General features: G+C 48.5%; 2 protein-coding genes across 2 annotated transcripts in view; both read right to left on the bottom strand.

The window, feature by feature from the left end:
• Window positions 1–568: 568 nt before the first annotated feature.
• Window positions 569–13,640, bottom strand: LOC127578168 (lysoplasmalogenase-like protein TMEM86A). Its single transcript, XM_052029794.1, has 3 exons — window positions 13,472–13,640; window positions 6,711–6,878; window positions 569–993 (listed from the first exon to the last, which is right to left on the bottom strand). The coding sequence occupies exons 1-3, from the start codon at window positions 13,638–13,640 to the stop codon at window positions 569–571; spliced, it is 762 nt and encodes a 253-aa protein (XP_051885754.1).
• An 827-nt stretch (window positions 13,641–14,467) lies between these two features.
• The window catches only part of pwp1 (PWP1 homolog, endonuclein), a 40,106-nt gene continuing 27,315 nt past the window's right edge, over window positions 14,468–27,258 (bottom strand). Inside the window, exons 12-15 of the mRNA XM_052030323.1 lie at window positions 25,795–25,885; window positions 18,205–18,326; window positions 16,520–16,625; window positions 14,468–14,769 (exon numbers count right to left, since the gene is read on the bottom strand). Of these exons, the coding sequence (XP_051886283.1) occupies window positions 14,660–14,769; window positions 16,520–16,625; window positions 18,205–18,326; window positions 25,795–25,885 (429 nt within the window). The 3' untranslated portion in view covers window positions 14,468–14,659. The remainder of the gene's footprint in view (window positions 14,770–16,519; window positions 16,626–18,204; window positions 18,327–25,794; window positions 25,886–27,258) is intronic.

The raw sequence follows: 27,258 nt of genomic DNA, 5'->3' as shown, positions 1-27,258 counted from the left end.
TCAGGCATCATTCCTATTTCCTCTCAACAGCAGCGCTCTTTATTTCACTTTGTGGAAGTGTTTCGACCGGTCTGGACACAGGGAAGGTTGGCTGGGACCTTCAGCTCACACACACTCTCACCCTTGGACCAGTGACTGGGAGTGTGGCAGCAGGTTCCTCCAACAGCAGTGGGCAGGCTGGGGATGGGAGAGTCTGGCTGAAGGTGACAGTTCTGAGGGAGGTTCTGGGCGGAGGGTTCTGAGGTGTGGGATAGTTTCGGGAGGTTTTTGGGTTGGGGTGGTGTTTCAGGAGGTTCAGGGGGTTGTGGGGTGTGGGTAGAATTTAGGATGGTTCTGAGGATGGGGTACAGAGGCTGATTCAGACATTCAGGCTCTGGGTTTGGGTAGGGGGTGGGAGTGGGAGAAGGTCCTGTCATCTGCGACCATGACCCTGAGAGTTGCAGTTTAAACTGGGGTAATAGTGGGTGGGGCGGCTGTGCTGTGGGATGGACTAGCTCAGAGGGTTTGCAGGAGGAACGCAGGGGAATTATATGTAAAAATAAAACAATTTCTCAGTTGGCAGCAGGGTCTAGAGTGAAGACATGGCGATGAGCAATTGCCCCGTGTAGTAGCAGGAACTGAGCAGAAGGGGGCTGTGGGGGACGGGGAACTGGAAGATGTGATTGGACAGGATGACATTGGAGATGGCGAGAATGATTGCCCCATACATGGCACACAAGCTGCTCCTGTGGTGAGTATTCCTCCACCAAGCCATGGCCCTCCAGATCATCAGCAAGACCGCCAGCGTGTAGGCAAGCACAACGGGCTGTGACACACCCTGGACACCAGGAGTTACCAAGTAATATGTTGCCGTAGCCACCACACAGATTAGAGCACCCAGGCACTTGTGGTCTACCTTCAGCCCAAATGCCACTGCAAACAGACAGTATGCAATCCCAAAAGAGATTACACCATGAGTGAAGTGTTGATCTTTGTAGAGCTGGCACACGTCACCTGCAGGAAGAAAGAGAACTAACTGTCATCCTGTGGCAGCTTACAATCCGACTCACACAAATGCTTCCCAGAGAGCAGTCGCACATCCCACTTAAATCATCAGCAGCAGAGAGAGGGTAGATTATAAGAAACTTTCTCTTGTGGCAGACCGGAGGTCATAGGTTTAAGATGAAGAGGGTTAGAGAAGATCTGATGACAAAAGAATTTAACGCAGTGGGGGTTGGAATCAGGAACTCACTGCCTGAGAGGGTGGTGGAAGCAGAGACTCTCACAACGTTGAAGAAATATCTGGGCCAGCACTTCAGTTGCCAAGGCAGAGAAGGCTACAGACCAAGTGCTGGTACATGGGATCAGTACAGATGAGCACTTGATGGTCAGCAAGGACATGTTGGGCCAAAGGGCCTGTTTCTGTGCTGTGTGACACAATGACTCTTATGATCAAACTCTTCAAAAACATTAAAAGTGATTTAGTTCAATCTGAAACAAAGGTCCCAAATCTAAACAAGCAAATCACAATAGGAGCGAACTGGCAATGATAGATTGGAAAACTATGTTAAAAGGTATGATGGTCAATAAATAATGGCTCTCACTGAGAGGATTAGAGTTACACAGCATGGAAACAGACTCTTCATTTCAACCTGTCCATTCTGCCCAAGGTGCCCACCTGAGCCAATCCTATTTGCCTCTCCTACCACTTACCTGTCCAAATGCCTTTGAAGTGTTATATTTGTACCTCCCCCCCGAACCACTTCCTCTGGTAGCTCGTTACGCATACCCATCTCCCTCAGTGTGAAAAACTTACCCCTCAGATCCCCTTTAAATCGTTCCCCTATCACTTGACAACTACGCCCTCTAGTTTTAGACTCCCTACCCTGGGAAGACTGTGACCATTCTCCTCATGATTTTATAAACCTCTATAAGGTCACCCCTCAGCCTCCTTCGCTCCAGGGAAAACAGTATGCAATCCATCCTTATGTCTCAAGACATTCAGTCTTTTAATGTATAGTGTAAGTGCAATTAATGTATAGTTTACAACAAACACTTCTTTCTTAAAGTCACAGAGTTGGACAGCGTAGAAACAGGCCCTTCAGCCCACTGCGTCTATGCTGACCATCATGCCTATCCACACCACTCTCACCTGCCTGCATTAATCCCATCTCCCTCCATGCCCTGCTCAGTCAAGCACCTGTCCAGATATCTCTCCAATGTTGTTACTATTGCTGCTTCAACCACCTCCTCTGGCAGCTCCTTCCAGGTACCAACCGCTCTGTGTGAAAAATTACCCCTCAGATCCCCTGTAAACCTCCTCCCTCACCTCAAACCCCCTCCCTCACCTCAAACCCCCTCCCTCTCACCTCAGACCTCCTCCCTCTCACCTCAGACCTCCTCCCTCTCACCTCAGACCTGCTCCCTCTCACCTCAGACCTGCTCCCTCACCTCAAACCTCCTCCGTCTCACCTCAAACCTCCTCCCTCACAAACTTCCTCCTTCCCACCTCAAACCTGCTTCCTCTCACCTCAAACCTCCTTCCTCACCTGAAAACTCCTCCCTCTCACCTGAAAACTCCTGCCTCTCACCTCAAGCCTGCTCCCTCACTTCAAACCCCTCCCTCACCACAAACCTGCTTCCTCTCACCTCAAACCTTCCTCACCTCAAACCTGCTCCCTCACCTCAAACCTGCTCCCCCTCACCTCAAACATCCTCCCTCTCACCTCAAACCCCCTCACACCTCAAACCTCCTCCCTCTCATCGCAAACCTTCTCCCTCTCACCTCAAACCCCCCCCTCACCTGACCCCCTCCCTCTCACCTCAAATCTCCTCCCTCTCACCTCAAACCCCCTCCCTCACCTCAAACCTCCTCTCTCTCACCACAAACCCCCTCCCTCACCTCAAACTTCCTCTCTCACTTCAAACCCCCTCCCTGTCACCTCAAACCTGCTCCCTCACTTCAAACCCCTCCCTCACCTCAAACTTCCTCCCTCACCTCAAACCTGCTCCCTCTCACCTCAAAACTTCCTCACCTCAAAGCTGCTCCCTCACCTCAAACCTGCTCCCTCTCACCACAAACTTCCTCCCTCACAAACCTCCTCCCTCCCACCTCAAACCTGCTCCCTCCCACCTCAAACCTCCTCCCTCCCCCTCTCACCTCAAACCCCCTCCCTCACCTCAAACCCCCTCCACCTCAAACCCTCTCACCTCAAACCTGCTCCCTCACCTCAAACTTCCTCCCTCACCTCAAACCTGCTCCCTCTCACCTCAAACCTTCCTCCCACCTCAAACCTCCTCCCTCTCACCTCAAACCCCCTCCCTCTCACCTGTCCCCCCCACCTCAAACCCCCTCCCTCACAAACCTCCTCCCTCTCACCTCAAACCCTCTCCCTCTCACCTCAAACTTCCTCCCTCACCTCAAACCTGCTCCCTCTCACCTCAAACCCCCTCCCTCACCACAAACCTCCTCCCTCCCACCTCAAACCTGCTTCCTCTCACCTAAAAACTCCTCCCTCTCACCTGAAAACTCCTCTCTCTCACCTCAAACCCCCTCCCTCACCTCAAACCCCCTCCCTCTCACCTCAGTCCCCCCTCACCTCAAACCCCGTCCCTCACCTCAAACCTCCTCCCTCTCACCTCAAACCCTCTCCCTCTCACCTCAAACCTGCTCCCTCTCACCACAAAACCCAAAAATATCCAACTGTGGCTATTAAGAGAAGTTGGTCTGAGCAAAGAAAACAACTTATAAAGTTGCCTAAAAGAACAGCAAGCCTTGGGGATTGGGAACATTTCAGAATTCAGCAAAGGAGGATCAAGTGATTAATAAAGAAAGGGAAAGTAAAATTAAGAAGTAATCTGGCAATATATATATATATATTCTAAAAATGAAAGGATTAGCAAATATTAATGTGGGTGCTTTACAGACAGGAGAAATTGTATAGACAGGGAACAAGACAGAGAAGTTAATCAGACTGAAAATGGAAAAATCCCCAGGAGCTGATGAGCTGTATCCTGAGGTTTTGAATGAGGTGGTTATGGAGGTAGGTGGAGAATGCTTCCAGAATTCCACAGGTTCCAAAATTGCCCCCATAGATTGGAAGGAAGCAAATGTAACCCAATATTTATGAAAGGAGGGAGAGAAAGTAGTGAACTACAGACCAGGTATCCTAATGTTAATGGAAAATTGTACAACCTATGGATTTATAAAAGATAAATGGCGGCTGATAAATCTGTTAACACATTTTGAGGTTATAACCAGCAGAAGAGATGAGAGTGGTTGTGGTGCACTTGAGCTTTCAGAAGACCTTTGGTCTTTATAACTCAAGCCCAAGGTCCCACACGAGACCATTTAATTCTGGAGCAGTTTCTACAGTTGAAGAATGGCCAACGTAACCCCACTTTGGAAAGGAGGAAGGGAAAAGACAGAGGATGAGAGATCACTATGCCTGACAACAGCAGTGGGGAAAGGCTGGACTCTATTACATAGGGTGCAATAGCAGAGCGCTTGGAAAAGTGTTAGGAGACAGAGGGTGGTAGTGGAGGGTTGTTTTTCAAATTGAAGGCCTGTGACCAGTGTTGTGGGGCAAGGATCGGTGCTGGTCTACTGTTGTTTGTCATCTGTATTCATGATCTGGATAAAAATGTAGGTGACATGATTGGTAAATTTTCAGATGACATTAAAATTGGTGGCACTATGAACAGTGAAGAAGTTTGTCTACAGTTACCACAGGATCTGGATCAAATGGGAAAGTGGGCAAAGGAGTGGCAGATGGAATTAATTCAGATAAGTATGTATTTTGGGAAGTTAAACCTGGGCACATAGACAGTGAATGGCTGGGCCCTGGGGAATGTTGTTGAACAGAGAGACTTAGGGGTACAGGTATGTAGTTCCTCAAAAGTGGCGACACATGTAGACAAGGGTGAAGAATGCGTCTGGCACGCCTGTATTCATCGGCCAAGGTATTGAGTACAGGAGTATGTCACTGTCGTTTAAAACATTGGATAGGGCCGGTCTGTTTTCCCTGAAGCAAAGAAGGCTGAGAGGTGTCAGATAGAGGTACATAAAATTATGAGAGACATAGATAGGGTAGATAGCCAGTGTCTGTTTCCCATGGTAGGGGTGTCTAAAACTAAAAGACATAGGCTTAAGGTGAGGGGGCGCATGATTAAAGTGGATGAAAAACACAATGATGCTGGAGGAACTCAGCAGGCCAGGCAGCATCCATAGACATGCTTTTCTCCACAGATGCTGCCTGGCCTGCTGAGTTCCTCCAGCATCATCGTGTTTTTCATCTAGATTCCAGCATCTGAAGTCCTTTGTTTCTCGAGGTTTAAACGGGATCTGGGGGGTAAATTTTTCTCACAAAGAGTAGTTGGTGTTTGGAATGAGCTGCCAGAGGGGGTGGAGGCAGGAACAGGAACAACATTTAAGAGACATTTAAGAATGAGCAGGGTTCATGATGGACACGACGGACAAGACGGGCGCGATAGACGTGACGGACACAGTGGACATGACGGACACGACGGACATGATGGACACAGCGGACACGATGGGCCGAAGGGCCTGTTTCTATGCTGTACAACTCTATGACTCTAATCTTTTATGTTTTAATTGGAACATTTCTTATTCTTATGAACAGTGAGGAGAGGGCCAGTCTTGCCCCATGTGACAGACCCTTCATCTCAGGAATCAACCTACTGATCCTTGCGCAGAACAAGTGTATCCTAAAATAAAACAACCAAAACTGTTCTTAAATGTATTCATTCACAGGACCTTGACATCATTGACAAAGCCAGCATTTATTGCCCATCCTCAATTACCCCACAACTGTGAAGGCAGCTACCGTGTTGGAAGTCTGGAGTCACATACAAGCCAGACCAGGTTAGGCTGGCAGATCATTAACGAAGGACATTAGTGAACCAGAAGGGTTTTTTTAACAAAAATCTGTACATTCATGGTTATTACTAATAGTTTTTGTAAAAAATTTATACATTTAGTTACTGTTACAATTTATGGTGGGATTTGAACCCTGGATCAATAGTCCAGGGTTGGACACTGAACCCTGTCCAATCGACATTACTGACTTGCACCAAGGATGTGGATGACGATATTACCTTCTGGCCGACAGTCCAGTACCCAGCCACTGCGCCCAGGCCCTTTACCCAGAACTCTGGGTGGTTTCCTCAATGCCCTGGAGAGTTGTAGCAAGACTTCCCTACTTTTATATTCAAACACCTGCAGGAAGAAGCAACTTGTCTTCCCAATTACCTGCTGCATTTGTACACTAATATTCTATCTTCATGGGCTGGAGAATATGAAGTGACATTCTGTGCCATTGACAGTAACTGTAGGGTTGGCAGTTCAGTGGACGGTGAAGGAACAGCAGGACTGCCTCCTCTTCCCTCTGACCTTCTGCCAAAGGTAAAACAAAAGAACAAGAGGCCAATTGGATCAAAGCAGGTGGAACTATCTCCCCCAGTGTGTCATCCAATGGCTGTTACAGAGGCAGAGGAAGCGTGAACACTGGTGGGTCAGCCACTGGAACCAAGGGAAGAACGTGGCAGAGTGTGGGTTGCAACCCTTGGAGCGCTGGGTGAGGGAGATGGAAGCAAGCAGTCAGGAGCAGAGGGCACTGGATACAGTTCTGACTGGGTAACTGCACAAATTTTGTTTTATTAACAAAAAACCTGCAGAGTCACAAATACCTGCCAACTGTCTGGCAGCTCACCTGCAGCAGCAAAGCCCATGGCTACCACCAGCCTGAGGGAGAAGTCATTTCCATGCTGGCTCTCCAGGATCAGAGCGATGAGGACTAGGACCGGCAGGCACTTGAGGAACACCTTCAGCTGGTCCGGAGGTTGCTCTGGTAATCCGTACTCGTACCTGACCAAGAGAGCTAATGCAAATGGCAACAGCATCTGCAGTCAGAGAGACTGGTCAATGTCCAAGCATAGAACACGGAACTACAGCACAGGAATAGACCCCTCAGCCCACAGTGTCTGTGTTGACCATGATGCCAATTTAAACTGCACATCCATATCCCCCCATTCCCTGCTGTCCATGCGTCTGTCTAAATGCCTCTTAAACGTTGCTATCATAACTCAGTAGACCAAACTCCCCATCGACACCAAACACACCTTCATCATGGCTTAGTGACAATCTGGTGTCATCTCCTCGTTCAGGGAGGGCGGTCACTGCAGGATGCCCAGGGTGGGGACAGATCAGGACAGAGTGAAGGTACCAGTCACATGGGAGCAGAGTGGCAAAGGGAGCACGTAATAAATACTAATCCTGACAGAGTGAGAAAGGGAAGTGTTTCCCCGGTCAGGGCGTCATTGATGGGACATCAACAGCAACGCAACACCGTGAACACAGAAACTGAGAACAAAAGGCTGTTTGGCGCCTCCAACCTACTCCACCATCCAGTATGATCATGGTTAATCGTTCAGTGTCCCCTTCCTGCTCTCCACATATTCTTTGATCTCGTTAGCCAGAAGAAAAATATGCAACTCCTTCTTGAACATATTTAACGATTTGGCTTCAACTGCTTTTTAAAGAAGAGAATTGATCAGGTTCACCACTCTCTAGGTAAAGTTTTCATCTGTCCTTTGTAGCTCTCCATCTACATCAATACCCTACCCCCAATCCATCTGCTTTCATTTTTCACACTAATTTCTTACATGGGAAAGAGTGCAGGAAACATTTACGAAGATGTTGCCAGGACTACAAGGCCTGAGTTATAAGGAGAGGTTGGCCAGGCTAGGTCTTTATTCCTTGGACTGTAGGAGAATGAGGGGCAACCTTATAGAAATATTTGAAATGATGAGCACAGATAAGGTGGACGGTAACAGTCTTTTCCCCAGGGTATGGCAGTCCAAAACTAGGGGGCATAGAATTAGGGTGAGAAGGGAAAGATTTAAAAGGGGCCTGAGGGTCAACTTTTTCACGCAGAGAGTGGTGAGTATATGGAACGAGCTGCCAGAGGAAGTGGGTGAGGCAGGTACAACAGTATCATTTAAGAAGCACTTGGATAGGTACATGGAGGGGCGGGAACTGGAGGGATATGGGCCAAATGCAGGAAATTGGGACTAGCTGGGTGGACACCGTGGTCGGCATGGACTGGTTGGGCCGAAGGGCCTGTATCTGTGCTGTATTGCTCTATGACTCTATAGAACCTTACAAGTCTTCAGGAAGTCTAACTACACCACATCTACTGGTTCCCTCCGTCCCTCCATCCACTCAAAATAGTTCCAGTAAATTTGTCTGTTTCATAAATCTGTGCTAACTTTGACTGATCCTTGCATCACAAACAATCCTAACAAAGTATCTCACAACCTTCAGCCCTCTCAGAACCCACAGAACTGGAGTAGAAGCAAATCACTTTCGACTCGACAGACAGTTCCAGGACAACAAATAAACTTTGCCAGAGCCACACAGGGCATTGTGACAGAAGGAAGAACTTTAGAGCTTTGGATAGGCAATGGAAATCAGCATGAAACAAACCATTTGGCCCAATGAGTCCACGCCAACCCACTTACACATTCCCATCAACACCCCAAAACTGCCCCCACCCCCCCAGTACATTCAACCACTCACCTCAACATTAGGTGTAATTTACAGTGGCCAATTAACCTCCCAAACCACATTTCTTTGAGATGAACCCGGTGCACCCAAAGGAAACCCAAACGGTCACAGGGAGAACATGCAAACTCCACTCAGACAGCACCTAAGGTCAGGATCAAACCTGAGCAGCTGGAGCTATGAGGCAAAGTGAAACATAGGAACAAGAGCAGGGTGGGCCATTTGCCTCCTCGAGTCTGCTTTGCCATTCAATAAGATCATTAAAGAGCCTTCCATCTGTGGTGGGGAAGTTGTTGCAGAAGATTCTGAGGGACAGAATTTATGTTCACCTGGAAAGCTACAAACTGATTAGGAGGAGTCAGCGTGATTAGTGCAGGGGAGATCATGCCTTACAAATCTCATTGAGCTTTTTGAGGAGGTAACTAAGAAAATTGATGAAGGCAGAGTGGTAGACATGATTTACGTGGACTTTAGTAAGGCCTTTGACAAGGTCCAGCACGGTAAGATTGATGTTGTTCTGACTGGAAGTCTGTAACAAGTGGTGTACCACAGGGATTGGTGCTGGGACCTTTGTTGTTTGTAATAAATGGATGAGAAGGTAGGGGGTCTGATTATTAAGTTTTCAGATGACATGAAAATTATGTTGTAGATAGCAAAGAAGGTTATCTAAGGATATAGAAGGATGTAGCTCAGCTGGAAGGTAGGGTGGTGAAGAAGGCATAAAGCATACTTGCCTTCATAGGTCAGAGCAGAGAATACAGAAGTTGGGACTGCTGGTGGGATCACGTTGTAGCTGGCGGAAATATTGAAGAATGGTGTGCTGGATGTGAAGGGTGGTGAAGGTCTGGAACGTGCAGCCAGAGGAGGGGGTGGAATCAGATACACTCACTATGTTTAAGAGATTTAGATGGACACTCAGTCCCCACACACTCACCGACCTCCAGGCAGAATACGCTCCATCTACCACCACCCCTTGTTTTCTATGGGAGAGCCAATTCTGAATCCACACCCTGGATCCCATGCCTCCTGACTTTCTGAATGAACCTTGCATGAGGAACCTAATCAAATGCTTTACTAAGATCCCAGCACACCACATCCACTGCTCTACCTTCATCAATGTGTTTTGTCACATCCTCAAAGAATTCAATCAGGCTTGTGAGGAATGACCTGCCCCTCACAAAGCCATGCTGACTGTCCCTATTCAGCCTATGCTTCTCCAAATGCCTATAGCTCCTGTCTTTAAGAATCTTCTCCAGTAATTTGCCAACCACTGAAGTAAGACTCACTGGTCTGTAATTCCCAGGGTTATCCCTACTCCCTTTCTTAAACAAAGGAACAACATTTGCCACCCTCCAATCATCTGGCACCACTCCTGTGGCCAGTGAGGACGCAAAGATCATCGCCAAAGGCGCAGCAATCTCTTCCCTCGCTTCCCGTAATAACCTTGGACATATCCCTTCCGGCCCCGGTGACTTATCTATCCTAATGTTTTTCAAAAGTTCCAGCACATCCTCTTTCCTCACATCAATATGCCCTGGTGTATCAGCCTGTCGTACACCATCCTTAGAAACGTCAAGGTCTCTCTCTCTGGTGAATACCAAATCAAAGTATTCATGGAGGACCTCCCCTACCTCTTCCCCAACTCCAGGCACATTTCCTCTTTTATCCCTGATCGGTCCTACCCTCACTCTAGTCATCCTCTTATGATTCACATACATGTAGAATGCCTTGGAGTTTTTCTTAATCCTACTCTCTAAGGCCCTCTCATATCCCCTTCTAGCTCTCCTAAGTCCATTCTTAAGCTCCCTCCTGGCTACCTTTTAACTCTCTAGAGCACTGTCTGATCCAAAACCTTAGGAAAGCTCCTTTCTTCCTTTTGACAAGAAATTCTATGTCTCTTGTCAACCACGGTTCCTTCACTCTACCATCCTTACCCTGCCTCAATGGGACAAACCCACCCAGAGCCCCATGCAAGTACTCCCTAAACAAACCTCCACACTTCCCCCAGACCATCTGTTCCCAATTTACACTCTCAATTTCCTGCCTAACAGCATCATAATTCCCCCTCCCCCAATTAAATACTTTCCCATATCATCTGCTCCTATCCCTCTCCAAGGCTATGGTAAAGGTCAAGGAGTTATGGTCACTGTCACTGAGTTCTGGCTGTTCGTGCTCCCCCTTCAGAATGCTGTGGACCTGATCTGAGATGTCCCTAACCCTGGCACCCAGGAAGCAACATACCATCCAGGAGTCTCTTTCACGTCCACAGAATCTGTCTGCCCCCCTTACTAGTGAATCATCTATCACTACCGCTCTCCTCTTCTCCCCACTTCCCTTCTGCACCACACAGCCAGGATCAGTGTCGGAGACCTGGTCACTGCAGCTTTCCCATGGTAGGTGGTTCCCCCCAACAGTATCCAAAGCGGTATACCTGTTATTGAGGGGAACGCCCACAGGGGTTCTCTGCACTACCTGCCTATTCTCCTTCCTTCTCCTGACAGTCACCCAGCTACCTGCCTCCTGCAGCTTAGGAGTGACTGCCTCCCTGTAGCTTATCTATGAACTCCTCGTTTTCCTGTAGGAGCTGAAGGTGATCCAGCTGCAGCTTCAGTTCCCTAACGGTCTGTATGGAGCTGCAGTTGGATGCACCTTGTGCAGATGTAGCTATCAGGGAGACTTAAGGTCTCCAGAGCTCCCACATCTCACGAGAATTGTGAGGACTGGTTTTGGATTCCTTAAATAAGAGAAACACTCTTCTATATTATAGGTCACCTCATTATAGGAAGGATGTGGAAGTGTTGGAAAGGGTGCAGAGGAGATTTACCAGGATGCTGCCTGGTTTAGAGAATATGCATTATGAGGAGAGACTAAGGGAGCTAGGGCTTTACTCTTTGGAGAGGAGGAGGATGAGAGGAGACATGATAGAGGTGTACAAAATATTAAGAATAGATAGAGTAGACACCCAGCACCTCTTTCCCAGGGCACCAATGCTCAATACAAGAGGGCATGGCTTTAAGGTAATGGGTGGGAAGTTCAAGGGAGATATCAGAGGAAGGTTTTTTACCCAGAGAGTGGTTGGGGCATGGAATGCACTGCCTGGGGCGGTGGTGGAGGCAGGTACATTGGTCAACTTTAAGAGGTTACTAGATAAGCGTATGAAGGAATTTAAAATAGAGGGATATGTGGGAGCAAGGGGTTAGATAGTCTTAGGTGAGGTTTAATGGTCGGCACAACATTGTGGGCTGAAGGGCCTGTATTGTGCTGTACTGTTCTATGGTTCTATGATTCTTTGATAATGCTCTAAGAATTTTTCAGTTTTGGTGAGGTCACCTCGTTCTTCCAAACTCCAGAGTACAACGCCTATTACACTCGATCTCTCTCACATGACAGATGCCATCCACGAATCCGTCTGATGCACTCCCTCAAAAGCCAGTGTTCCACTTGTCATTACAGGAAACTGAAATTGAACACAGTCCTCCAGGGTGGTTTCACCAAGGCACTTCATAATTGTAGTAGGACAACTTTAATCTTGTACTCAAATCCTCTTGCAATAAAAGCCTACATACCATTTACTTTGTACTTTCAGAGACTTGTGAGTAATTCCATTTTTTTTTCCTGCCAAACTGGATGATTTCACATTTCCCTGCACCTGCCATAGAGCCAGTTATACAGCATGGAAACGGGCCTTTCAGCTTAACTGGTCTGTGCCGACAAAGATGCCTCCCTGAGCCAGTCCCACTTCCCCAAATTTGGCCCATATCCCTCTAAACCTTTCCTATCCATGGACCTGTCCAAGTGCCCTTTAAATGTTGTTAATGTACCTAACTCAACATTTCCTCTGGAGAGTTGTTTCATGTACTGACCACCCTCTGGGTGTAAAAGTTGACCCTCGAGTTCCTATTAAATCTCTTCTCTCTCACCTTAAGCCTCTGCCCCCAGTTTTGGACACACCTCCTACCCTGGGGAGAAGACTGACCACCCACCATACCTACCCCCATGCTGCCGTCCACTCCCCCCACCATCCCCAACACACACTCTCACCCCACCGCCTCACCACTTCCCACCCCTCACCCCACACCATCACCATCCCCCTACCACACCACCACACCCACACCCCTCACCACTATTCCCTCACCACACCCCCATCCCACCACACACCCTCACCCCCCACTCCACCCACCTACCCCCTCTCCCCACCCCCCCACCACATACCCTCACCCCCTCACTCCACCCACCTACCCCCTCACACCCCCACCCCCTCACCACACACCCTCACCCCACCCACCTACCCCCTCACACCCCACCCCCTCACCACATCCTCACCCCCTCACCCCACCCCCTCACCACACACCCTCACCCCCCTCACCCCACCCACCTACCCCCTCTCCCCACCCCCATCCCACCACACACCCTCACCCCCTCACCCCACCCACCTACCCCCTCTCCCCACACCCTCACCCCCCTCACCCCACCCCCAGCCCACTACACACCCTCACCCCCCTCACCCCACCCACCTACACCCTCACCACACCCACACACACCCCCACCCCCTCACCACACACCCTCACCCCACCCAACAATCCCCTCACACCCTTACCCCCCTCTCCCCACCCCCATCCCACCACACACCCTCACCCCCCTCACCCCAGCCACCTACCCTCACCCCCCTCACCTACACCCTCACCACACCCCCACCCCACCACCATGCCCCCACCTCCATGCCCATACTCCACAACCCCAACCCCCTCATGACACCCACATCCTTCACCCACCCCCAGCCCCCTCACCACCACCTCCCCCTACCCCATCCCCCCACCCATCTCCCTCCCTTATCCCAACCCCCTCACTCCCCTCCCACCGCCCCCCCCAAACCCGGGACTCCCGCCGGGACCCCCCAGCCCGGTTCACCTGGTGCAGCTCCATCGCCGCCGCTTCCGCTCGGGGGCTCTTCCTGTTCCCATGGTGACGGCCCGTTCCGGGGGGGAGGAAACAGAGTCGCTGTTCCCACGGCGACGGCCTGTTCCGGGGGGGGGGGGACAGAGTTGCTGTTCCCATGGCAACGGCGCTGCAGCCCCATTCCCCCCCAGCACCAATACAGCTGGACCAGGGCAGCTCAGGCAAACCGTCCATTTCCCCCAATTCATGTCGCGCCTTCATGCAACAAACACATTAAATCTTCAAAACGTGTGAAGCAGGAACAGGGTGATGGGGTCTGTGCCCGGATCACAACCACACCCTGGGCACCCAGTAACAGGGTGATGGGGTCTGTGCCCGGACCACAACCACACCCTGGGCGCCCAGTAACAGGGTGATGGGGTCTGTGCCCGGACCACGACCGCACCCTGGGCGCCCAGTAACAGTGCGATGGGGTCTGTGCCCGGACCACGACCGCACCCTGGGCGCCCAGTAACAGGGCGATGGGGTCTGTGCCCGGACCACGACCGCACCCTGGGCGCCCAGTAACAGGGCGATGGGGTCTGTGCCCGGACCATGACCGCACCCTGGGTGCCCAGTAACAGGGCGATGGGGTCTGTGCCCGGACCACGACCGCACCCTGGATGTGCAGATCTGCAGCTTCTCATTACTGACGTGTGGAATGAGGGAGCGGCTGGCAGGGTGGCTCCATTGACCATCCAGAACTGCCCCCCGGAAAAGGGGGTGCTGAGCCACTTACTGAAAGGACTGTGGCCCTTCTGGTGAAGGTGCTCCCAACAGTGATGGTGGGGATATGGACCCATGGACAATGAAGGAACAGCGATGAAGTTCCAACAACAGGGTGGTCTGTGACTTGAAGGAGAGACCGCTGGTGTCATTGACCTTCCAGGCAGAACCACTGCCACAGCTGTTCCTGATACAAAGTGCTGAATTCATCTTTATCCTTAAACATGAAACTGCAGAAGTCACTTGTACAGGAATATGCGTCGTCTAACTTTATTGTAACAAGTACCAGAACATTACATGAAACATCTGATTTGTAAAATAGAATAAAACAAACTAATTCATATTCATAATTTTCTTTGACCAATACTGTCCAAGGCCATCTCCATCTCAGAGGAGTTGAAAGGCTGATGTTGAGGTGACCCTTTGTTATTGAAGCTAGGACTCCATTGCAACATCTGTCACACTGCAATCTGCAGAACCAGCGGCTGGTGAACTCAAAGGTGCAGCTACTTGTAATCGCTCGCGAGATCCAAAAGCGGTGTTCACTGAGAAACCATTGCAACACAAAGGGAAAAAAAACAGACTTTGGTGAATAAAGCTTGAGAACAAAGAAACACTTTTCATATCTCAAGCAGAGTCAAGTTTAATGGAATTGGGGAGGAGAGGCTAAGCATTTCAGATTTCTTGCTCCAGAGGTTGTAATTGTGATAAAAAGCCAATGCTGAGTCTGAACTTGAGAGACAGAAGCAGCTGCAATACCTTTGTGACAAATTAATAAATACATCCAATTCCAGCGCTAATTAATAACTGAACTTTCTGCACTGAAGCTCAGGGTGACCGCAGATTTTCAGCACAAACCATCTGGAGACTGGGTTACACCAAGAGTTAACTGAACAAAATCAAACTGCTGTTCAACCACAGATCTCAAAAATGTTGAATGGAAGATGATTCACAGGAATTGTGAAATACCTCTTGAATTGTCTTCAAATCACCCTGTAACCGAACACACCCTTCCTTCAATACCACAGAATCAGAGAATAGTGCAATACAGGACACTGCCCAATCAACCTCGACTGGTATCTCTGAAATTGTTCTCTTGTTAATCCCACCTCTGCTGCTCTTTCCCTACAATCCTACTAATTCCTTTTTAAAAGTCTGCATTGAATCTGTTGACACACTGTATTGTGAAGGGTCATGGCTGTCACGTGACACCATTGACCACCTGGTTGAAAGTCACATCACTGTCAATCAAGGTCTGGCTCCACCTACCCATTAGTCCACACTTGACCATTGGCCTCGAAACACCTTTGTACCTGGCCCTGGACCATTGGCTTGTTTGAGCTACTTGGGCTGGACCACCCAGCCCTCCAACAATAAAGAGTGCCACATGTGCATGGTTCGCTCTCTTGATTGCTCCAGGAATCGTGAAACAACGCTGAAGAGACCATTGGTAAGAGCGTGCACTTCCACAGGGTTAGGAGCGTCCTAAGTAGATTCCCGGTAGTGTAGAGCCGATGCTTGCACTGTGTCGAGGGGTGGCAGGCATCATATTGTTTCTTCCTTGATTTGTTTGTACCCAGTTTGTTTTGTCTGTGTGTGTGTGTGTGTGTGTGTGTGTGTGTGTGTGCGCGCGCGCACCTCACACTTGTGATTTCCCCCACGTTCGTGATCACCTGTGTGCGTGTGTGTATGCGTACATTCATTCCCGTTCATCCTGTCCTGCCGTTGTCTTTGCGAATAAATCATTTTAACTCCAAAGACTGTGTCCAGAGTCCTTGCCCTTTGAGACCTTACGAACTTGTCTTACAACACACATCACCAACACAGGTTGTGGGGAAAAATGTTGTCTCCCTTCTAGCTGTTCATCAACCATTCTAATATTCAGGTTACCAAGCCTTCTGAAACAGTTTGTCCTTATCCAATGTGATGACTCCCTGCCTTGTCTGTTGCAACTGACCTCATCTCCCATCTACACACAATATTTTATTGAGGCTTTCGAAAAAATGGTTTATCTTTGGGATCAATGTCTGTAGGACAGAAGTCAGTTCCAGACTGTGCTAGCAGTCTCTTCAACACTCAAGATTTCATCCACCTTATATAACTACCCTCAAGTAGTTATATAATTTGCCCTTCACCTACTCCCCGTGGTAATACATTTCTTGCTGCAAACCTCTCCCGATTCCACAGAAAACCATCTGATCTCCTGTCAAATGACTGAAGACTATTCTGCACATACATTCTGCCCAGAAGGCCAGCTCCATACATTTGGGAAGTAGGACCTCAGCAAACCATTACCTGCAGATACATGGCTGACATCCCAGGTGCGGAGACCTCCCTTCTGTCCCCCGAATGAGTAGATGAATGGCGAGTCTGGACAGCACGCTGCACAAAACACCACACCCTGAAAACAAACACAGACGAGGTCATGAGGGAGAAACTAGTGACCCAGAACACAAAACAAATCCCTAACTCACTGAATTTCCACTCTGCCCCTGAAGCAGCAGCAACCGAGACCCGGTGTCCTGGCAATGACACGCACCCATCCCCTCTACCCTTACTGACTGACACCGCCTCCTGGTGAAGCAAATCTGTGATTTTAACATTATCACTCATTTTTAGATCAGATCTTCATCAGTCACATGTACATCAACACACGGTGAGATGCGTCTTCTGTGTAGTGTGCTGGGGGCAGCCCACAAGTGTCGTTACGCTTCTGGCACCAACATAGCACGCCCACAACTTCCTAACCCGTACGTCTTTGGAATGTGGGAGGAAACTGGAGAACCCGGAGGAAACCCACGCAGACACGGGGAGAAAGTACAAACTCCTTAAAGACAGCGGCGGGAATTGAACCCGGGTCGCTGGCGTTGTAATAGTGTTACGCTAACTGCTACACTAGCGTGCCTGCCCCTACAAATCTTCCCTGTGTCAGTGAATGCCTTCAACCCAATTATCCAACCCCTCCACATTACTCTAATTCTGACCGTTTGATCATTCCCAAATTTCCACAACTCCACCAGTGGTGGTTGTACCTATAAATTTCCTCCTAAGCCTCTCTGCCTCTTCCTTGAAGCTGCTCCTTAAACTCTCCCTCTTTGATGGAACATGGAACAGGGCAGCACAGGAACAGGCCCTTCAGCCCACCACATCTGTGTCAACCATGATGTCAATTTAAACCAATCCCATCTGCCTGCACATGATCCATATCCCTCCAGTCCTGGCCTGTTCATGTGTCTGTCCAAATGCCCCTGAAACTTTGCTGTCATATTGATTTCCACCACTTCCCCGGCAGCACAGTTCAGGCACACACCATTTGGCCTCCTTTAAACTTTTCCCGTCTCACTTTAAACCTCTGCCCTCTAGTATTAGACATTTCCACCCCACAAAAATGACACTGTCTACCCTATCTATGCCCCTCATAATCTTATAAACCTCTATCAGGTCGCCCCTCAGCCTCCACCGTTCCAGGGAAAACAACCCAAGTTTGCCTAACCTCTCCTTATAGCTAATACTCTCTAATCCAGGCAATATTCTGGTGAACTTCTTCTGCAGCCTCTCCACGCCCTTCCTGTCATGGGGCGACCAGAACTGCACACAGTACTCCAAATGTGGCCTGACCAAAGCTTAATACAGCTGCAACGTGACTTGCTGACTTTTATACTCAATGCCCCAACTGGTGAAGTAAACTGATGCCGTCTTTACCACCCTATCTACTTGTGGTTAGCTGGCCTAATATCTCCTTGTAATGTTTTTGCGTCAAGCTGCTTCTGGTGAAGTTGCCACAGACAGTTTTCTACCTAAAAGGTGCTATGTAAACTAAGGGTTTGTGTTGAAGTTGGAAATAACTCATTATAAAATACAGACAATTCATCAGCAGGCTAACCTGCAGCAAGTGTCTCACACTAACTATCTGACGTGAGACTAACACACCCAACACTGAATCTCAATTTAGCGCCACTGGTCAGTTTTCAGTACCTTACCATTTTCATATCTCTGGAATGTATTAGACTTGGTTTATTCCCCAAAATATCCCAGATCTTCACGTGTTTATCAGAAGATGATGTCACCAAGCAGCCTTTGACCTGGCTGCTGAGCTCCAGACCTAAGGAAAGGTTTTTAAGATGGACATATTAAACACTGCTCACACCTTGAGAAGTGGAATTCACAGAGCCGGGGCAGACTGTTCTGTCCTTCAGTGAGATCGTGGCTGATCTGTGTCCCAGTTACTCACCCTTAATCCAAGGAGGAAAGAAAGACAACATACAGAGGAATGATAATGGAAACCTACAAAGGGAGGAAGATATAGTGGTGCACACAGTAGAGGGATAGATCATGTAAGATAAGATTTCTTTATTAGTCACATGTTCATCAAAACACACAGTGAGATGCATCTTTTGCGTAGAGTGTTCTGGGGGCAGCCCACAAGTGTCGCCGCGCTTCTGGCGCCAACATAGCATGTCCACAACTTCCTAACCCGTACGACTTTGGAATGTGGGAGGAAACCGGAGCACCCGGAGGAAACCCACGCAGACACGGGGAGAACGTACAAACTCCTTACAGACAGTGGCCAGAATTGAACCCGGGTCGCTGGCGCTGTAATAGCGTTACGCTAACCGCTACACTACCGTGCCTGCCCAGTAAAACAGGCTGCAGAATGTAATGTCACAGCTACAGAGAAAGTGCAGGTAAACAATAAGGTGCAAGTGCCACGGCGAGGTAGATCGAAAGATCAAGAGTTCATCTCTTAGCGTACGAGAGGTTCATTCAAGAGTCTGATTACAGCAGGATAGAAGCTGTCCCTGGTGGTACCTGTTCTCAAGCTTTTGTATCTTCTGCCCAACGGGAGAGGGGAGGAGAAAGAATGACCGGGTGGGAGGGGTCCTTGATTATGTTGGCTCCTTACCCAAAGCAGCTGGAAGTACAGAATCCATGGAGGTTTACGCAATAACCACCAACCTACACACAGAGAGAGGCCAAATCCCTCCACCATCTGCCTGTCCACATTTAAAGAGGAGAGAGATTGCATTGGAATAGGAGGGATCTTTTCATGGTCTTAATTAACCTTCCTCAACCCACACCAGAGTCAGGCTCAAACTCAACCAGATTCAAGTACAGCACAGTGACACTCTTTCCCTTATGTACTTGCAGCTGAGAAAGTTAAGGAGAGATTTACTGGAGATTCAAAATCAGGAAGGGTTTGGGAATAAAAACGTACTGGCAGGTGGGATAGTCACCAGAGGCCATGGGTTGAAGGTGGTTGGCCAAAGAAATAGAGGAGAGATGAGATCTGATTTTTGTGTTAAATGTGGAGAGTTGTGGTGATCTGGATCACACTGCCTCAGGAAGCAGGTTCAATAGGAGCCACACAAATGGAACTGGATAAATTCTTCATGGGATAAAGTTTGCAAGGATATGAGGAAAGATAAGGGAAGTGAGATTAGTGAGATATTCTGCAGCGTTTATTGTAGAATCAAAGAATTTTTTTTTGTTGATTTTCAGGATCTAGGCATCATTGGCAAGGCCTGTCCTAACTGCCTTTGGAACACAGTGGTGAGCTGCCTTCTTAAACCGCTGCAATCCATCTGCTGTTGGGGAGGGAGTTCCAGGATTACACCCAGATGATGAAAGGGTATTTCCAAGTCAGGATCATGAATGACTTGGAGGGAAACCTGCAGGTGATGCTGCCTTGTCCTCAGTGGCAGAGGTGCTGTCGGAGCAGCCTGGGTGAGTAACCACACTATTGCAACCAGCGGGAGGGAGGGTGCGAGAACGTATGGGGTGGTGGATGCAACGCCAATCACGCTGGTGACTTTTCTTGGATGGTGTTGAATGTCTTGCGCGTTGTTGTGGCTGCACAGATCCAGGCAAGTAAAGAGTGTTTCATCGTGCTCCAGACATGCCTTGTAGATAGTGAAAAGGCCTTGGGGTGTCAGGAGGTGAGTACCTTACCACAGGACCCCCAGTCTCTGAGCTGCCCTTACAGTCACACTATTTATGTGGTTGGTCCAATATCTGATCAATGGCGACCTTCAGGATGCTGCCGGTGGGGGTGTCAGTGATAGTTATGCCACTGAACATCATGGGTAGGTGCTTAGAGTTTCTCTTACTCTAAAAGATCCTTGAATAAATATTTTAGCAATAACATCTAGTTTTTAAGGAGTGTTAGGCAGCACAGACAGTTTTGATTCACAGCTCCCTTGTATCTTTAGCCCAAAGTTATAAATCTGTGGCTTTGGGTCCTTGAACTGATCGCAAATGAGAACATCTTGCCTCTCCAGCCCTTCCCCTCACCTCTTTATACTGGCTATCTCCTCTCTATTTTTCAGTCCAGGTTAAGGGTCTCGACCCAAAACGCTGACTGCCCATTTCCCTCCACAGATGCTGCCTGACCCGCTGAGTTCCTCCCGCATCTTGTGTGGTGCTACAGCTCCCCTCTATGCCAGCCCAACCTGCCACGATCTTGTACACCTTGTGCAAAAATATCCATAGACTATTAAATATTAATCAAGTATTAAAAATGTCATTATTTCTCAATTTTTAGGCAAAACTAAAACAAGAAAATGCAAAACATTAAAACTGCCAATAACACTAACACCTTAACCTTCACGCTGTCCTGATCTACTGAAACCTGTTAAAGCTGAGGTGAGGTGATAGGAACCACTGCCTTGTGAAATCCAGTGGCAGAGTGCAGTAGTGAACACACAGGTAGGAGGTGAACGAGTCCTGGCTCACTGGTGTTTACATGGGGAAATGCCTGCTCATTACTTCCATTTAGTGTAGGAGTTTTGCTGAACTTTGTTCACAGTGTTTCCTGAAATCCCATCAGCAACACCACCCCTCCCCCCGATTCTCACCAGTTTTTATTGATGCACCACAGAAAGCATCTTATCTAGAGGCATCACAGCTTGGTACCAATGACATAGGTAGGAAGGGGGATGAGGTCCTGAAGAGTGAGTTCAGGGACCTAGGCAGAAAATTGAGGAACAGGACCTCAAGGGTAGCAATCTCAGGATTGCTGCCAGTGCCACGTGATAGTGAAGGCAGGAATAGGAGGAGGTGGCAGATAAATGCGTGGCTGAGAAGCTGGTGCAGGAGGGAGGGTTTTAGATTTCTGGATCATTGGGATCTCTTCTCGGGAAGGGGGGACCTGTACAGAGAGGACGGGTTACACCCGAACCAGAAGGGGGCCAATATCCTTGCGGCGAGATTTGCTAGGGTGGTTCGGGAGGGTTTAAACTAGTTTATGAGGGGCAAGGGAACCGGAGGAGTAGGTCAGAAGAAGGGGATGGGGAAAAGTTAGATCAAACAGGCAGAGAGACTTTGGGGAAGGAGAAGCAGAGTACAGGCTATAAAAGTAGTAAGGTAGATGGACTGAAGTGTGTTTACTTAAATGCAAGAAGTGTCAGGAATAAGGGGGATGAACTGAGGGCTTGGATAAGTATGGGGGACTATGATATTGTGGCTATTACTGAGACGTGCCTGACGTCAGGAGAGGAGTGGATATTGAATATTCCTGGTTTTCGGTGTTTTAAGAGGGATAGAGAAGGGGGGAGAAGAGGAGGAGGGGTGGCGATACTGGTCAGGGACACTGTTACGGCTGTGGAAAAGATGGATGTTGTAGAAGGATCATCTCTAGAGTCCGTATGGGTGGAAGTAAGGAACAAGAAAGGAGCAGTTACTCTACTAGGAATATTCTATAGGCCCCCCAGTAGCAGTAGAGATATAGAGGAGCAGATTGGCAGGCAGTGTTTGGAGAGAAGCAAAAATAACAGGGTTGTTATAATGGGAGACTTCAACTTCCCAAATATAGACTGGAACCTGCTTAGTGCCAAAGGTTTAGATGGGACAGAGTTTGTTAAATGTGTCCAGGAGGGATTCCTGACGCAGTATGTTGACAGGCTGACTAGAGGGAATGCCATGTTAGATCTAGTTTTAGGAAATGAACTGGGACAGGTGAAGGATCTATTGGTGGGTGAGTATTTGGGGGACAGTGACCATTGCTCCATAACCCTTAAAATTGTCATGGACAGGGACAGGTGCGGAGAGGACAAGAGGTTTTTCAATTGGGGAAGGGCAAACTACGAGGCTATAAGGAGAGAACTTGGGAGTGTAAATTGGGATGTTCTTTTTGAAGGAAAATGTACCATGGAGATGTGGTCGATGTTCAGGGATCTTATGCAGGATGTTAGGGATAAATATGTCCCGGTGAGGCAGAGAAGGAATGGCAGGGTGAAAGAACCGTGGGAGAGAGGTGGAACGACTTGTTAGGGAGAAGAAGGTAGCATACGTGAGGTATAAGCAGCAAGGTTCAGACAGGGCCCGTGAGGAATATAGGGTAGCGAGGAAGGAACTTAAGAAAGGGCTGAGGAGAGCTAGAAGGGGACATGAAAAGGCTTTGGCTAGTAAGGTTAAGGAAAATCCCAAGGCCTTTTTCGTGAAGGGTAGGAGGATGGCTAGGGTAAAGGTAGGTCCAATTAAGGACAAAGGTGGGAGAATTTGCCTGGAGGCGGTGGAAGTGGGAGAAGTTTTCAATGAGTACTTCTCTTTGGTATTCACCAGGGAGAGGGGTCTTGATGATGCGGAAGGGAGCACTGGTAGGGGTAATGTTCTCGAGGTTGTAGATATCAAGAGAGAGGACGTGTTGAAGTTGTTAAATAATATTAAGCCAGATAAATCTCCAGGGCCTAACGGGATTTTCCCCAGGCTGCTTCGAGAGGCTAGGGAGGAGATTGTTGAACCCCTGGTAAGGATCTTTGAGTCCTCATTGTCCACGGGGATGGTGCCAGATGATTGGAGGGTTGCGAATGTTGTCCCCTTGTTCAAAAAAGGTAATAGGGATAGGCCAGGGAATTACAGACCAGTGAGTCTTACGTCTGTGGTGGGTAAGCTGTTAGAAAGAATTCTAAGGGATAGGATTTATGAACACCTTGAGAATCATGGACTGATTAGGGATAGCCAGCATAGCTTTGTGAAGGGAAGATCTTGCCTCACAAGCCTGATAGAGTTCTTTGAGGAGGTGACCAGGAAGATTGATGAGGGCAGTGCAGTGGATGTGGTTTACATGGATTTTAGTAAGGCGCTTGATAAGGTTCCTCACGGTAGGCTTCTTCAGAAGGTCAGAGGCCAAGGGATCCAAGGAAGCTTGGCTGTGTGGCCTAGGAATTGGCTTGCATGTAGAAAGCAGAGGGTTGTGGTGGAAGGAGTGACCTTGGATTGGAAGGCAGTGACTAGTGGTGTCCCACAGGGATCGGTTCTGGGACCTCTACTTTTTGTGATATTTATAGATGACTTAGATGAGGGGGTGGAAGGCTGGGTTAGTAAGTTTGCGGACGACACTAAGATAGGTGGTGTTGTGGATAGTGTGGAGGGCTGTCGGAGCTTACAGAGGGATATTGATAGGATGCAGAGCTGGGCTGACAAGTGGCAGATGGAGTTCAATCCGGAGAAGTGTGAGGTGGTACACTTTGGAAGGACAAATTCCACGGCAGGGTACTGGGTGAATGGCAAGGTACTTGGCAGTGTGGAGGAGCAGAGGGATCTGGGGGTTCATATTCACAGTTCATTGAAAGTTGCCTCACAGGTGGAAAGAACAGTTAAGAAGGCCAATGGGATGTTGGCTTTCATAAGTCGCGGGATTGAGTTTAAGAGCCGTGAGGTGATGACGCAGCTTTACAAAACTAGTTAGGCCACACTTGGAGTACTGTGTTCAGTTCTGGTCGCCTCATTATAGGAAGGATGTGGAGGCGTTGGAGAGGGTGCAGAGGAGATTTACCAGGATGCTGCCTGGATTAGAGAGTATTGAATATGAGGAGAGGCTTAAGGTGCTAGGGCTTTATTCACTGGAAAGGAGGAGGATGAGAGGAGAGATGATAGAGATATATAAAATACTGAGAGGATATATAAAATACTGAGAGTAGACAGTCAGCGCCTCCTTCCCAGGGCACCAATGCTCAAGACGAGAGGGCATGGCTTTAAGGTTATGGGTGGGAGGTTCAGGGGAGATGTCAGGGGGAGGTTTTTCACCCAGAGAGTGGTTGGTGCATGGAATGCACTGCCTGGGGTGGTGGTGGAAGCAGATACATTGGACAGGTTCAAGAGCTTGTTGGATAGGCATATGGAGGAGTGTGGGATGGGGGGATATGCGGGAGGAAGGGGTTAGGTAGTGTGAGGGTGGTTTGATGGATGGCACAACATGGTGGGCCGAAGGGCCTGTTTTGTGCTGTGTGGTTTTATGGTACGGCAACTGCTCTGCCTGAAATCACAAGAAACCACAGAGAATTGTGGACACAGCCCAGCACATCATGGAAACCAGATTCCCCTCCATGGACTCTGTTGACACTTTTTGCTGCCTCGGTAAAGCAGCCAGCATAATCACAGACCCCACCCACCCCAAACATTCCCTCTTCTCCCCCCTCCCATCGGGCAGAAGATACAAAAGCCTGAAAACACGTACCACCAGGCTCAAGGACAGCTTCTATTCCACTGTTATAAGACTATTGAACAGTCCCCTAGTATGATCAGATGGACTCTTGACCTCACAATCTACCATATCAAGGCTTTACATCTTATTGTCTGCCTGCACTGCACTTTACTCTGCATTGTTATTGCTTTTACCTGGTACTACCTCAATGAACTGATGTGACGACGTGATCTGTATGGATGGCATGCAAAACTTAAGTTTTCCACTGTACCAATTTATCAACCATGGTCAAACAGGTAAAAGGTGGCATTTCCTAAATTTGCTTTAAAAATTGATTTTCTGGGTAAAATACTTACCTAAGATCTCCTTAGCTCCGCTGTAGCACTCCCTGGTTACACTCAGCCCAGGGGAGTACAGGAGGAAGTACTCCAGGAATACCTGAAAATAAGGTGCCAACCCTTTGAAGCACCCCTTGATACACAGAAGTATCTTCTATTTCAGACTGCAAGTTCTAAATTGAATTCAGGGCTAGAACATAGAACAGTAGAGCACAGGACAGGCCCTTCGGCCCACAATGTTGTGCTGACATAGCTAATCCCTCCTACCTACAGAATGCCCATTTCCCTCCATTTTCCTCTCATTCATGTGCCCATCCAAGCCCCTCTTAAAAGCCCCCAATGAATTTGCCTCCACCACCCTATCAGGCAACGCATTCCAGGCATCCACCACTCTCTCAGTAAAAAACTTACCCCTCACGTCTCTTCTGAACCTACTCCCTCTCACCTTAAATGCATGCCCTCTGGTATTGGATCGCTCAATAATGGGAAAAAGATATTGCTTGTCCACCCTATCTATGCTCCTCATAATTTTATACACTTCCAACAGATCACACCTCAGCCTCTGCTGCTCCAGAGAAAAGAGCCCAAGTTTATCCAGCCTCTCCTGACAGCACATGCCCTCTAATCCAGGCAGCATCCTAGTAAACCTCCCCTGCACCCTCTCTAAAGCCTTGACATCCTTCCTATAGTGAGGTGACCAGAATTGCACGCAATACTCCAAATGCTTCAGAGCTGGGACTGATTTTCTGAATCGTCACACACACACACAGACACCCTACACACACGTGCACACACTGGCTGGTAATTCTTACCCGTTACTTCTCCATCATGAGCCTTGAGTGTGAAAAGTGGTTTCTCTGACCGAGCATCCAAACAATACACAAAACCGTCCTCTGTGCTGACCTGGGAGTGAAGCGAAAGCAGTAATTGCTGATCACATCATGAAGATTACAGAATATAATTCAACAATAACATTCTTTAGTTTCCCACCTGAGATTCACTCCCAGGCTCACTAAGCGCAGGGGGAAAACCCTCGTCCACAACGTGTTACCTTCCACAGCAGCACGCTCAGAAACTGGGCTCCTCTTCCAATTATATTCTGCCCGACACGTAGAACAGTACAGCACAGGATGGGCCCTTCGGCCCACTGTGTTGTGCTGACCTTTATAAACCTACTCCACGATCAATCTAACCCTTCCCTCCTACAAAGCCCATGATCCTCCATTTTTCTTACATCCATGTGCTTATCCAAGAGTCTCTTAAATGCCCCTGTTGTATCAGCCTCTACCACCACCCCCAGCAGTGCATTCCAGGCACCCAGCACTCTCTGTGTAAAAAACCTATGTCCTCTAAACTTTCCTCCTCTGACTTTAAATTGATTTCCTCTGGTGTCAGCCATTGCCACCCTGGGGAAAAAGTGCTGGCTATTCACTCTACGTCCCTCTTAATCTTATACACCTCTATCAAGTTGCTCCTCATCTTCCTACGCTCCAAAGGGAAAAGACCTCGCTTGCTCAACCTTTCCTCATAAGACACGTTCTCTAATTCAGGCAGCATCCTGGTAAATTTCCTCTGCACCCTCTCTAAAGCTTCCACATCCTCCCTATAATGAGGTGACCAGAACTGAACACAATACTCCAAGTGTGGTCTAACCAGAGTTTTATAGAGCTGCAACATTACTTTGCAGCTTTTGAACTCAATCCCCCAACTAATGAAGGCCAGCACACCACACGCCTTCTTAATCACCTATCAACTTGCGCGGCAACTTTGAGGGAGCTGTGGACTTGGACCCCAAGGTCCCTCTGTTCCTCCATACTGCTAAGAATCTTGCCATTAACCTTATACCCTGTCTTCAAATTCAAGGTTCCAAGGTGTATCACTTCACATTTCTCCAGTTTGAACTCCATCTGCCGCCACTTCGCCCAGCTCTGCATCCTGTCTATATCCTGTTACAAACTACAATAATCTTCTGCACTATCCACAACACCTCCAACCTTCCTCGTCTGCAAAGTTACTAACCCAGCCCTCCACTTCCTCATCCAAGTCATTTATATTAAAAAAATCACAAAGAGCAGGGGTCCCAGAACAGATCCCTGCGGAACATCACTGGTCACCGACCTCCAGGCAGAATACGGTGCATCTACAACCACCCTCTGTCTTCTGAGGGCAAGCCAATTCCAAATCCACGCAGCCAACTTTCCATGGATCTCATGCCTCATGACTTTCTGGATGAGCCTACCATGGGGAACCTTGTCTGACACCTTACTGAAGTCCAT

This window comes from Pristis pectinata, chromosome 15 (assembly GCF_009764475.1).
Source record: "Pristis pectinata isolate sPriPec2 chromosome 15, sPriPec2.1.pri, whole genome shotgun sequence".
NCBI classification, from domain to species: domain Eukaryota; kingdom Metazoa; phylum Chordata; class Chondrichthyes; order Rhinopristiformes; family Pristidae; genus Pristis; species Pristis pectinata.
The sequence above is the reverse complement of the archived record's forward strand: the minus strand, read 5'-3'. Positions and strand labels throughout refer to the sequence as shown.

What these genes read in the sequence shown, in the direction of transcription:
- LOC127578168 (XM_052029794.1), bottom strand. Translation starts at nt 13,640, where the DNA reads ATGGGGCTGCAGCGCCGTTGCCATGGGAACAGCAACTCTGTCCCCCCC. An exon ending in CGGCGATGGAGCTGCACCAG is followed by an intron (nt 6,879 to 13,471) that starts GTGAACCGGGCT and finishes CATTTGCATTAG; the next exon opens with CTCTCTTGGTCAGGTACGAG. An exon ending in CATGGGCTTTGCTGCTGCAG is followed by an intron (nt 994 to 6,710) that starts GTGAGCTGCCAG and finishes TTCTTCCTGCAG; the next exon opens with GTGACGTGTGCCAGCTCTAC.